Genomic DNA, 12,869 nt, shown 5'->3' with positions numbered 1-12,869 from the left:
GTTTGTTTGAGTCCAATGACTTAAGTGTTTCATGATTTAAAAAAACAAATCCAGTAGCTAGTGTAATATTTAATTTTTTTTTTTTTAATTATGATTTACAACACGAGTACATAGTCATGGCACCGGAAATTGAGTTATCAGTGTCCCAATGTGAGGTGAGCCAGGGTCCTTACCAGTGCCCAAACTCTTGTACATTATATACTGATTCACGACCTAGGGAGCTGATGAGACACACCCCTACAGTGAGATCCTCAGAGGATGGAAGGAACACAAAGAGTCATTATTTACTGACGACTTACTTTTGTAGATCTCCAACCCTTCAAAGTTAATGCTGGTCATCAAATCAACCCTGGAGAGGTTTGGAGTCGCATCAGGGTATAATATCAATCTCTCAAAGAGCATATTGTTTATAATTAACCCAACAGCTCAGCAACAAACATTCACTTTCCTCCCCTTCACAATCTCAAGGTATTATCTAGGGGTTGACATTACCATATCATTCTCTGAATTATTTAAGCAAAATTATTTGGAATGATATGATCATGCAGTGCAAAACACTGAAAGGTGATCTAATCTCTCTTACCTTTGTTAAAATGAATATCGGGCCTAAATATCTAGATCTTTTTAAATGTATCCCTCTTTATTAATAAGGCTTTTTTTTTTTAAATCGATAAGTTTATAACTTGATTTATTTGGACAAAAAGACCCCCAGTATTAAGAATAGTTATTTACAGAGACCCAAACCACAGGGAGGAATGCATTTGCCCCACTTCCAACTATTCCCGGTCATGCATTAATAATCTAGCTCTTTAATTTTTTCTGAATGGTCACACATTGAAAATCAAATCTTTCCATCAAATGTTTCCATCTGTTGCCCCAGCTTGCAATCGCTGTGGACAGATACCAGCTTCACTAGGCCATATGCTTTGTTATGGGCCATATGTCCGAACACTGATAGCTACTGGCTCACAATTGTTCAGGTCCTGTCTAAAATACTAAATCACTGGATCTAGATCCAGTCCTAGTTATTTTTGGTGTTAAATATCTCAGTATAAAGTTATCAAATCAACACAATTGCATTTATAATACTGTTAGCACATAGATTGATATTACTTAATTGGAAACAAAAGAATCCTCCTACCCACTCAGCCCTGATGAGGGACGTAATGCAACATTTTCAGTTAGACTAAAATTAGGTTTAGGGGAATGTTTGTAAACTTTTCTCTATATAGCAATCTTTCATAAGCTATATAAATAAGAGTGTATTAAACCTTTAAAAACCTGACCTGATTTGTAAAAGCAGAAAATATGTGAATGTAACCATATGATATCTCTTTTTTTTTTTTTTCTTTTGTTTTATTTTGTTTTTGGATCTCTATAGTGCTCCAACCTGGCTATTAGATATTATCATATTTGAATATTATCAAACACCCTTTCGGTATAAACAAGGAAGCAAAATACCAAAATAATTTAAATAATGAGTGTAGCTTAATAGTTGTTAAGTCATGTGATTCAAAAAGGGTTCAACACAGACACACAGAAAAGAGTTAAATCCATAATGCATCATGTACATTTTCAAGAGAATGAATGGATGAAAAGAATTCAAGATGTATCAGCTAGTTTTGTGAAACAAAAGTCTGTAGAAGTATAAAACAATTCATATATGGTCTGTAAATTTAAGGAGACAAAATACAAAAAAAAAAAAAGTTGTCACTTTCTGCATTACATGCGACACCATGATTCTAACTGCCTGTTGTTCACTATTTTGTCAACATTCAAGTGATTTGAATGTGGTCATTTATTTCATCCAGCCATTGAACTATTGCTGTTGTACTGCATTCAATACACTTCCACATGTGACTTACTTGAGGAGGTGGTGATACGTCATTCTCCATTATCACTCATGTTACACACAACAGAGATCATTTACCTATATCAGGCTTAAAGGCACAGTAACAAAACCAACCATGCTTACGTCTAAAGTATAAAGGCTGGTTACAAAGGATTATGTTATAACGACTTACATAACTTTAAAGTAAAGGGTGAAATACGAGCCCTTTAAATATGAGTTTTTACCTGTGAAACTGCTGGAACAGATTCATGGGTATGAAGCTGAGGACGGTGTACTTGGTGGTCCGAATACTGTTCCCTTGATAACCTTTAGAGATGCTTTGGTATTCTGCCCGGTGTGGACCATATCGTGCCACCACTGTTCTTCGTTTTCCTGAAAGCCTGTGTCGCGAGTGGTCCCGGGAATCTAAATCACCTTTTGAGGCTGGTGAGTCATTGGCAGAGGACCAGCCGTGCTTCGACTCTGTGGAGGCCACCTGTTGCCGTCCGTGCCGAAACCAATGGAACCACTCCATTAGTGGATCAAGAGGTCCCAAAGACTGGTGTAGAAAGGCTCAGTTCAGGCCCCTGCTTCCTGCCGAGCCTTTAGTTCTTTCCTGCACACACAAGTAAACATAAAACTAAAAACTACTAGCTTAATAGTAGCATAAACCAGCAATCACAACTATCTAAACAGCTGTAAGCCTCCAAATCATCATTCCACCCTAGTCATGTTTGTGTTGATGGAGCCTTCATCATGCTGACCACCTGCCTGGATCAAACTCAAGAGAGTTATTCAACACATTTAACATTAAACATTAACGACCAGCTATCATCTGTAGCAGAAATTTGCTGAATGTTTCACAATAAGACTTTCTTCTAAATGATGGTGGCGACATCTTGCCAAAACAGCAACCAGCCCAAAATATACATATATTTTCTGCTCAAAATGACCTATTCTTCATTTTTCATTATGGCAATAACGGAATTGTTTGTCTAAGACATTAATTTAACTGTGAAAGGTTTACAATAAAGCTGTAAACTTTATGGCGCTCTGGAAGTATCATGCTTGTGTTTTTGTGCTACAAAATGTAGTTGACAAAAAAAAAAAAAAGGAAGTGGAAAAAAACACCTCCTAAAACCACCATTTAAATTATGCAGTGTTTATGTGAAAATAAACCGAGGGTTGATTAGTCCCTCCAGGACTGATTAGGAACTATATGAACCTAAACATGCACTCAGATAATTAACCATCTATGTTTTTTCAAACACACAGTACAATTAAATAGGCATATAATACAACACACACTTTTTGTTACTTCATTTCCGGTTTTGGGACAGTCTGAACTGATTTCTGATATCCTGTGGATTAAGTCCATCTCAGTTTAAACAACATTATGACTGGTTTCCGAATTTATATCTCTGAGATATGTTTTGTCTTGAGACTCCTCGGGAAATGATGTGCTTTTTAGTGACATGTTTATCAAGCTTTACATAGTCAAGCTGGAGGAAACAAAAGCTAACGATAAGTACAGTTTGAGTTTACTCCCCTCATGGGCTCTAGTATGAAATAGCACGAAATAATGAAGTAGAAATCACGAGATATTCATAAGACAAAGCCTTAGACACGAAATACACACTCGTTTTATTTTATTTATTTATTTTTAATTACATTAGTAAAGCTTCCTACTAACGGTACAGATGAACTGATAGTGCAAACCGGTACAGCCTATAATAACAAGCACATCTTTTACAAAATTGTACAAACAACAGCATTAGTTTCCAGGCGTAATGATGCCTGGAAAATCTTCCAACTTAAAAAAACAAAAACACGTTAATATTTAGATTATTTTCGCGTATCATACTCCTTCTCCGGCTCTTTTTAAGCTCAGTTTTCGGCTAGACAACGCTTGCTAGCTGGCCGGCTAATTTAACACTAGCCCGCTAACATAGTTGCCGGTACTGTAAAAGAAGCTCTCAGCTTCAGTATAAACTTACCCACTCAACTCATCAGATCTGCCGCACGATCAGGGGAGGTTTACGAGAATCAAGTCCACGCACTGAGATATATGTTTTTTTAAAAAAAAATCAGTGTGGGCGGCTGAGCGTTTTCCCGGCTCATATATCAGTTTTCTCGGCGTTAGTTACATTTTCGACTTGAAGCCGCTTTACAGCAGGAATCTCCTCCTGCAACCAGCTATTTTGTTCATCAGCTGCAGCAGCATCTACCTCCTGGGGCATTTGCATTTGTGGGAAGTTCCACCTTAATAGTAGTGCTTTATTATGATAAGAATTAGAATAAGAAAAAGAATACTTGTCTAAAGTTCCTCTTGTCTATTTCCATCATATAGCGATAGTTAGGTTTTCACTGCTGGATATTTTGAAAATACATGGAATATTAATTCTACATACACACACACACACACACACACACACACACACACACATTTACCTTATTTCATGTGATTCATTAGACTTGGACACACAATTCTGATTTACAAATGGTCTATACTTCGTCTAATTTAGTCAGTAAACATATATTTGTCAATAATAACAATAATCAAATAACAACATGTAGCATATTATAATCATATAACAACATTGTTGTTAAATAGCTTGTCCCCTAATAATAATCATCATCATCATCTTTTAATGGTTCTGAGGCCTATGACATATGTGACATGTTATTGTATATATTGTTGTACTCTAATACAGGGGTTCACAAACTTTTCCAGGGCAAGGCCCCCCAAATGGCATTAACATTTGACCGAGGACCCCCTTTTGCAAGATGTCTTTAAAACACATTAAAAATACAGACTTCTGAATATATCCCTTCCTTTTTTAATTAATAATTACATCTTACATCCTTACATTACATTACATTAGGAATTGTGTGTGTGTGTGTGCGTGTGTGTGTGGATGTGTGTGTGTGTGGTGGTTGTCTGAGAGTGAGAAAGAGAAAACATACTAGTGGGAGGGATGGGCTTGGTGGCTCCAACACAGTTTGTCAAACATGGGCTTTATGTCTGTCAGTGCCTTGTGTAGACGTGCTCTGTGTTTTGTTTTAAGTGTTTTTAAAGTGGAAAAGCCAGACTCTCGCAAGTAAGTTGTTGCAAAAGGGAGTTAGGTATAGCAAATGAGATTTTAATATGTATTGTTACAAATAACATGTTATAGTAATGTGCATATATATATATATATATATATATATATATATATATATATATATATATATATATAATGTTTTTAAAAAATCATGTGTTTATTTTTTTTTTAAACCAAATTGTTGAGGCCCCCCGGGGCCAACCACTGCTCCAATATGTCTGTACTTTTATGTAGATATAGTAAACGTGCAGCATACTACACTTCTGGGAAGCATGCTGCTTGCACAGATGATGGACGACCTTTGTCCGACATGTCCTGTTTGTCTGGAAACTTAATGTATTGCATTTAATGCATTTAATCTCCCTTGTAGATTAAACCTTTGTACTACATGTACTTTATTACTGCTGTAAGTCAGCCTGCACTGCAGTTTCTTCTTTTATTGTGTATGAATAATATGAATCTCATATTTTAATGAGAGATAAACAATGTTTTCACTATATGTTGAAGACATTTGGGTTAGATTAAAAAAAGAACATGAGATCTGAATTTCATCTTTCCTTTCCTGATATTTACATCTAGATGTGTTGAACTTAAAACATGGCATATTTTGTTTGAACCCACCCATTTTTTCAAGTGATCAAAAATATTTGAAGCATGTGACTGACAGGTGTTTCTTGTTACCAGGTATGCCCTGTTAAATTGATTCTTTAAAGAATTAATAGCTCTGAATGACTACTCTTGGTTTGAGTCATGGGTGTCATGTGTGAAGACTGAACTTGTTGTTAAAAAGGATAAACCAAAATGAGGACCAGAGAGCTGTCTATAGGAGAAAAGCAAACCATTTTGAAGCTGAGAAAAGAAAGAAAATGAATTAGAGCCATGGTGTCAGCATTGGGAATGGCCAATAAAACAACTTGGAATGTCCTGAAAAAGGAAAAAACACTAACGACCAGACATGGAAGAGGTTGACAAAGAAAAGCAACAGCAGTTGATGAAAGAAACATTGTAAGAACTGTGGGGAAAAATAAAACAAATCAGCAACTTCACCAACAACCTCCACAGGGCAGGGGTGAACGTACCACAATCCAACTTTTGAAGAAGACTTCATGTGCATGTGCAGAAATATAGAGGCCAAGATGCAAGATGCAATATACAAGATGCAAACCACTCATCGGCATTAAGAATATGAAGGCCAGATTGGAATTCACAAAGAAATACAGAGATGATCCACAAAAGTTCTGGAACCAAGATTAACCTCTACCACAGTGGTGGAAATACCAAAGTGTGGAGAAAAACTGGATCTGCTCATGATCCAAAACATAGAAGCTCATCAGTCAAGCATTGTGGAGGTAGTGTCATGGCTTGGGCTTGCATGACTGCTCCTGGAACAGGCTCACTAATCTTTATTGATAATGTAACTCATGATGGTAGCAACAAAATGAATTCGAATTCTACAGAAACAGTCTGTCTTTCAGTTGACAAATGCTTACCATCCCACTGCCAAAAGCATTGGTTCTTTATTCATTCCAGTGCACATTTCATGTGTTTCCTGTGTAAAACCTTTAAATGAATTCATGAGACTTTTATAAAGCCCTTCATAATGTGTGATATGTTTGTACAGCAGAAACACGGGAATGGAGGTTAAACTCCCCCAAGAGGGGCCAAGAGTCAAATTCAATTCCAGTAACCATGTATTGACTGTCAATAAAATTGGTCATTACAGTACAAGGATCCGATAGCTGACAGTTTGAGCTCAGTGATGACTTTTTCTTGTCATAGACAGAAGACTTTTAGCTTGAAATTCCGCACGTGCTTCCGGGTTTAATCTGTTTTATCAATGTACCTCAAAAGTAGGGTTGCCAGGTCTGTCAAACAAACGTAGCTCTATTGTCAAAAAACGGTCCATAAAACCAGAACCGAAACCTCCTGTCAACCTCTACACAACCTTAATATTGAAAAAGTATATCATTCCACATTTCTAACGAAGCCTTATGAAAAACCCAATAGCTTGTGTGACCTTTCTGTGATTTCCTAAAATCTCGTTTGGTTACGGACATTGTCATAAATTAAGAATTGTCATGAAAATAACTAGACCAGTTGACTATTTGTTTTGGATTAACGTTTCAATTTTTTTTGCTATCAGCTGATATGTGGTATGGAAGTAAGCAAATTATTATATCTCAAGGTGACATATGAAATACAGTGAAATACAGTATAATGGATGCAAATCGCACTTCCCAAACCCACAGCGTAGAAGAGCGACACGAGAAAACTGGCAACACGGCTCTATGGGCTTCAGTCATATGACATGCGTGTCAGCTGATGTGTGGAGGAAAGAGGACCTGCTAGTCACTATGCTCAAATTGCTCGATAAAATATCTCCAACAGAGTGTCCTAAAGTAGGTAACAAGGCGAACTGTGTGTTGTTATATAAAGTCAGTAATTGTACGTGCATCATCTTGTGACGTGTATAAATATATCGGTGCAGACAGTGCGTTTGGTGGAAAAAAAAATTAACGTTTTAACTAGCATGCAACATCAATAATAAATCAGGTGACCAAACTCATTGTGTATAACCGCGACAAAAGACTCACTAGACGAGTCTAGATAAGAGTCTGGTCTAGTGATGTATCGCTAAAGACAGTGGCTTTAAATAATAAATAAATAAACAAGTAATTTGATGAATTATCATGTTATGCGTGTGATGAATACACTTACTGTCGTTACTGTTTGTCCAGCTCTTGCACAGGGTGGTGGATGGGCTCTGTGGTCGGAGTCACCCAAAGCACATAGAGTATGCTGTCACATGGAGTCTGCTGGAGTGGGGAGAACTGATCAGCTCACTAAACTACTTCTTCCGAGTCGCTGTTGGGAGGAAATGCTCAGATCAGGAGGTTAAGTATCTGAATGTTTACATGTTAAGGGCAGTGACTAATAATAATAATAAACTTTATTTTATAGACCACTTTTAAAATCAGCATCTCAAAGCACTGTACACAAAATAAGCAGTACACAGAAAAAAATATATACAAATAATATAAAGAAAAACAGCAATAATAATAAAAGTAGACATCAGCTAATTATTTTAGGGCTTAAATTATGTTTACACAAACTATAAGTTCAACGCCTGACCAATCACACCTATATGTGCTTTTTCTTTCTTTCTTTATTATTTTTTTAAAAATACAATTAAACTGCAAAAGCATTAATGAGGACAGGCACTGATTTTTGGTGATGAGGTCTGGGGTAGGGATGGGCGATATGGACTTAAAACTCTTTCACGATATTTTCTGGTATTTATAGTAGTATGGTAATATAGTACCATGCACCACTGTCTTTGGCTACAAGTGATATCTTCTTTCAGTCTTGAGAGCCTCAGAAACACAAACATTGATCTAAAAGTAAAACTGATTTTCTGAAACCAAACCAGTTCCAGATTGTAGTGGTAGCTCCTTGTTTTGCAATAAACTCCTCCTCAGCTTTACGTTCGCCTTCCGCCATACTTGTTTTCACTCTGCACGTGAGCTGCGAATGGGCCGCACACTATCATACACAGAAATACGTCATCAACTAGGCTTTATCGTTATTATCGCGGGAAGAGTAATTCTTATTGTGGAGAGAATTTCTACCGGTATATCGCAAACTATAAGATATTGCCCATCCCTAGTCTGGGGCACAGTCTGCATTCCAGTTCATCCCAAAGGTGTTTAGTGGGGTTGAGGTCAGGGCTCGGGTCACTCAGATTCTTACACGCCAACCTTGGGAAACCGTATCTATTTGGGCCCCTTATTTCCTGTGAAGGGAAATCATAATGCTACATACAACCTACATAGACATTCTGTACAATTGTGTGCTTTCAACTTTAGGGCCGTTCAGACAGGACTAGTTTATATGGGGAGGTGGGGTAATGTAATAATTACCAGAGCTTCATGTCAGTGTTTTTTTCCATAGACTGTGCATTACTGAGCCGGTGAAGATTACAGCATCTTTCACCTTCTATAAAACAGCCTGTAAAAATAACCCCAGTTTAAAGTAATCCTGTGCAAATGTGCACACTCTGTATTTTTTTAGGTAGTTGATTCGTGCTCGACATTAAGTTCAGTCGCCAAACACCACTTTGACAGAGGGACATTTATCGCAAACAGTGGTAGCTCAGTGGTTAAGACATTGGACTACTGATCGGAAGGTCATGAGTTCAAACTCCAGCACCCCAAGCTGTCACTGTTCGGCCCTTAAGCGCGGAACTTAACCCTCAATTGCTCAGATGTATAAAATAAATAAATAAATGTAAGTCGCTCTGGATAAGGGCGTCTGCCAAATCTCTGTAAATGTAAACTTCCAAAAACATCTCCTCCAACATGTAATGATTATGTACTGTTTGTTCAAACGGTGTTTTATACTGACGTTCTCCCCAAAATGAAACTAAGCATAAAGTTTCAGTTGCAGCCTTTCTTTTGCTTCAGTGGTGGTCTCTTGTATTATCAAACAGTAGTGGTGCAGTACCCCGTTACGTATGACGCACTGAGCTGACGTGATGGATCGTCAGCACGTAAACGATGAAGACACGGCCATCTCTGCAATTTCTACAGAAATCGCTTATCCCATGCAAATTGACGATAAATATCACAGACCTCTGTTGTGACATTGCACAGGGCTTTTGTGACAACAGTTTGGGAAAGACCCACTTATGGGTGAGATGGTCAGGTGTCCACATAGTTTTGGCCATATTGTGTATCACTTTGTATATTATGACTATACAAAATGTATGTAGAAAATATCCAGGACTAATCCCATTTCATTAGGATGTAAACAATGTGGTTCTCAATGTGGGGTGTGGTTTGCATATCCTTCATATTAAATGTTGAGCTCTTAAACACAGTAACTCATGCATTTTTTTATTTTTGGTGCATTTGGTGTGTATGTGTGTGTGTGTAGGTACAGGAATTGCTGGGTGATCTGGAATCTGTACATGCGGAGGCTGTTCAGCAGTGTGTGCATGCCAGGCAGGAGGAGATCAGGCAAGCGCTGGTGGACAGAACCAACAGAATCTGCAGTACACAACTAGATGACTTCAACTGGCAGCTAAAAGTACACAACAGTGCAAAGTTGTCCTGTCTAGGGATGCACCGACAAAATATTGACTATTGCTATCAGGACTGATACTCTCCTAGGAGGCTGGATCGCTATCTGATTAATCTGAATCACTGACCTATTTTATGTCATGAAATCATTCAATGTTGACAGACGTAACACAGATATTGTACATGTACATTGGAGACACATAATTTTAAAGCATGCTGTCCCTGTGGCTCTGATGTTTTGCATAACTTTACAGCAGAAGAGTACAATCTTCTTGCGTGGTTACTAAGAGAATATCAGTATTGGGAATCAGCCAATACCCAGCATTCTGATATTAGGGTTATGTAGAAAATGGAACAAAATGGGGGTGGTGCATTTCTAGCCTTGCTAGTTACGGTGGTGATTTGGTTGATCAAAATGCTTTCTTTTTCATTCTCATCCTTGTTTTTTTTTTTGTTCAGCTTGCATTATCCAGCGATAAGCTGTCTTCTCTAAACACTCCTCTACTGAACCTCTGTCTCGACCTGACAGAGAACGGAATCCAGAGAGCTGTAAACATAGAAATGAGCAAAGAAGAGCTAAACACACTCATCACTTCATTGGAGGCTGCTAATAAGGTACCCTCTTTCTCTCACATGCACCAAATCTCATAATTTTATTAGTCACTGCTGCACACTAGCATGTTTATGCATGCACTGATCTCTCCTCTAACACACTTTGTACTCTCATAGGTGGTCCTGCAGATGAAATGAATGGAGCACATGAAGAGCTGTGGATGTGCAAGGACATGCCTAAGGAATGAGGAAATGCGGGGCTTTTATAGGACGATGCTACTGTGCAAACGGGAAAAAGAAACACTAGGATGAATGTGTGTATTAGAATTAGTGTGTATTGAGCCTAGTGTATGTGGAGGTCACCTCAGTAAACAGCTGTAACTCAGAGCCTCAGTTGGTTGTATGATGTTGAATGAAGTTCAGACCATTATGTTTAACAGCATTGCATATGGACTGACATAACTGAATATTTGCTTCTCTCTTTATTTTTGTTTTTAATGAGACATCAGGAGCTTGATTATGTAACAATATTCTCCAAATTCCCCATGCCTTTTTAAAAAAAGAAATCAAAAATACAAACAAGGTTACATACCATGTCCTGTTCTAAAAGTGTGACTGCATATGGAAGATGATGTATAGAGTTGAGCACTGTTCAAATTAACACGTTGATTATTGAAGATTGAAATTAATGCACATTAACGCAGCCAACACAGTGAAAGGTCCTGGTAGATAATAGCACTGCTCATTCAGGAGTAACATATAATAATTAATGTGAGCAGAGCCTGTAACAGATAATAATTAATGAGAACAGAGTCTATCTGATTTGAATTTTCCTCATCGTTTCCCCTCCCTGGTTTAGCAAAGTCTTTCAGTTTCAATTAACTGTCAGTTCGGTCCATTTGCCCACCCCTATGGAGAGCCCTGGCTGTGTGAGTGTGTGATGGGGGAAAGAATCGATTATTAAATAAACTGCTTTTTCTTTTTTGTTCCACCCTTCATCCATTTGCTTCATGCTGCACAGATGGGCTGCTCAGCTTAGAGCAGCTGAATCTTCTCACTCTTACTCAAGATCTGTAAGTGAAAGTAAAGTACTCGTTTCAAAGGGCTCTTGAGAGGTACTGTAAAGGTCATACATGAGGATGGGAAGCTGCCATGCTACAGCAGTGTCTTCTAAGAAGTGTTCTCCGTAGCACTACGACAAATAACATCAGTGCAGTGGTTTGGTGAAATATTTTATTTGAATCCTTTGAGGTTTCTCATGGTTTAAGAGGATTCCTTAGAACGACTGTGCTGTGTTCATAACAAGCACACGTACACACATACACCCATTGGTCTCACATATGTTCCTGTACCACACATCCCCATCAGCATGGGAGCACAAAGATAAAAAGCATGAATTCAGTTCACATTTATGCTATATAAACAGCTTTAAATGAGACCATCAACAGCATTTTTTTTTTGGCCTCTTCTGTGATCCCCAGTCATCAAATATTTTTTACTTAAATCTTAATAGTATGTTTTGTGTATGTAGTGTTAAATCAGTAAGTGTACAGACATGCTTAATATGCCGTAACTCTGGGTGTCTGTGTCTGTTCTGGATCATGTTTCAATAACTGAGAGGCCTTTCTTACTTACTAAAGAGCAGAAGTACAGTTACCTCACTGAGAATTAATTACATGGATAATCCTCTCCAAGTCATAGATTGTCACTGATATACTGGAATGTTCTTCTATTAGCTACTAGCATGCCTATGCGATATCTATAATGTTAATATAGAACATCGTAAAAGCTCAACTAACCATGTCATTTTGGAAACCTAGAGCTAATATTGTTCTCCAGAAAAGTTCATTCACTGCAGATTTTCACTCTTGCTTTCTGCTTGACCCTGTAAAATCATCACAATTTTAATTCAAAGGCACAAATGAAGCCTGAAGAAATAACAACAGGTTGGTTAGATCCTGTCTGCATTTTGGCCTTTCTCTTTTGTTTTTGAGGTGATCCTGGGTACCACACATTTCACAGTGAATATGATTCAAGCTTAATATAATTGAGAAGGGTTGACTCAAATGACAGGATTGTAAAGAAACCAATAAATCACTGGCCTCTGTTATAAACACGTACCTTTCAAGCAGAGGCAGAATTCACTCCGAGCTTGTGGTGGTTTAATTGAGTAGTATGTACCGAGTGTGAGGCAGGGGATTTGTCAAAACATGCATTTATGAACAATTTGATTTCTTTCGGTGTCTCTTCCTTCAGCCTTTTTAATTTAAAAGTAATATATACAATGACGTGTGGTACTGT

General features: G+C 37.8%; 2 protein-coding genes across 6 annotated transcripts in view; one reads left to right on the top strand and one right to left on the bottom strand.

Annotated features, from left to right (window-relative positions):
* atp10d (ATPase phospholipid transporting 10D) overlaps positions 1-7,734 on the bottom strand; it is a 45,947-nt gene extending 38,213 nt beyond the window's left edge. For 2 of the 5 annotated variants that reach the window (XM_053620900.1, XM_053620903.1), the window contains exons 1-2: positions 3,829-4,330; positions 2,077-2,447 (exon numbers count right to left, since the gene is read on the bottom strand). In XM_053620900.1, the coding sequence (XP_053476875.1) occupies positions 2,077-2,366 (290 nt within the window). In that variant the 5' untranslated portion in view covers positions 2,367-2,447; positions 3,829-4,330. Of the gene's footprint in view, positions 1-2,076; positions 2,448-3,828; positions 4,332-7,653 lie in introns of those variants that run through there. The other 3 variants (XM_053620901.1, XM_053620902.1, XM_053620904.1) reach the window with 3 other exon arrangements.
* Positions 7,113-11,840, top strand: commd8 (COMM domain containing 8). The gene is made up of 5 exons (XM_053620907.1): positions 7,113-7,334; positions 7,674-7,829; positions 9,871-10,023; positions 10,476-10,631; positions 10,746-11,840. Exons 1-5 carry the CDS (start codon positions 7,128-7,130, stop codon positions 10,764-10,766), a joined length of 693 nt encoding a protein of 230 aa, XP_053476882.1. The 5' UTR covers positions 7,113-7,127; the 3' UTR covers positions 10,767-11,840.
* The last annotated feature ends 1,029 nt before the right edge of the window (positions 11,841-12,869 follow it).

The sequence above is a fragment of the Ictalurus furcatus genome, chromosome 3, assembly GCF_023375685.1.
Source record: "Ictalurus furcatus strain D&B chromosome 3, Billie_1.0, whole genome shotgun sequence".
NCBI lineage: Eukaryota > Metazoa > Chordata > Actinopteri > Siluriformes > Ictaluridae > Ictalurus > Ictalurus furcatus.
The sequence above is the reverse complement of the archived record's forward strand: the minus strand, read 5'-3'. Positions and strand labels throughout refer to the sequence as shown.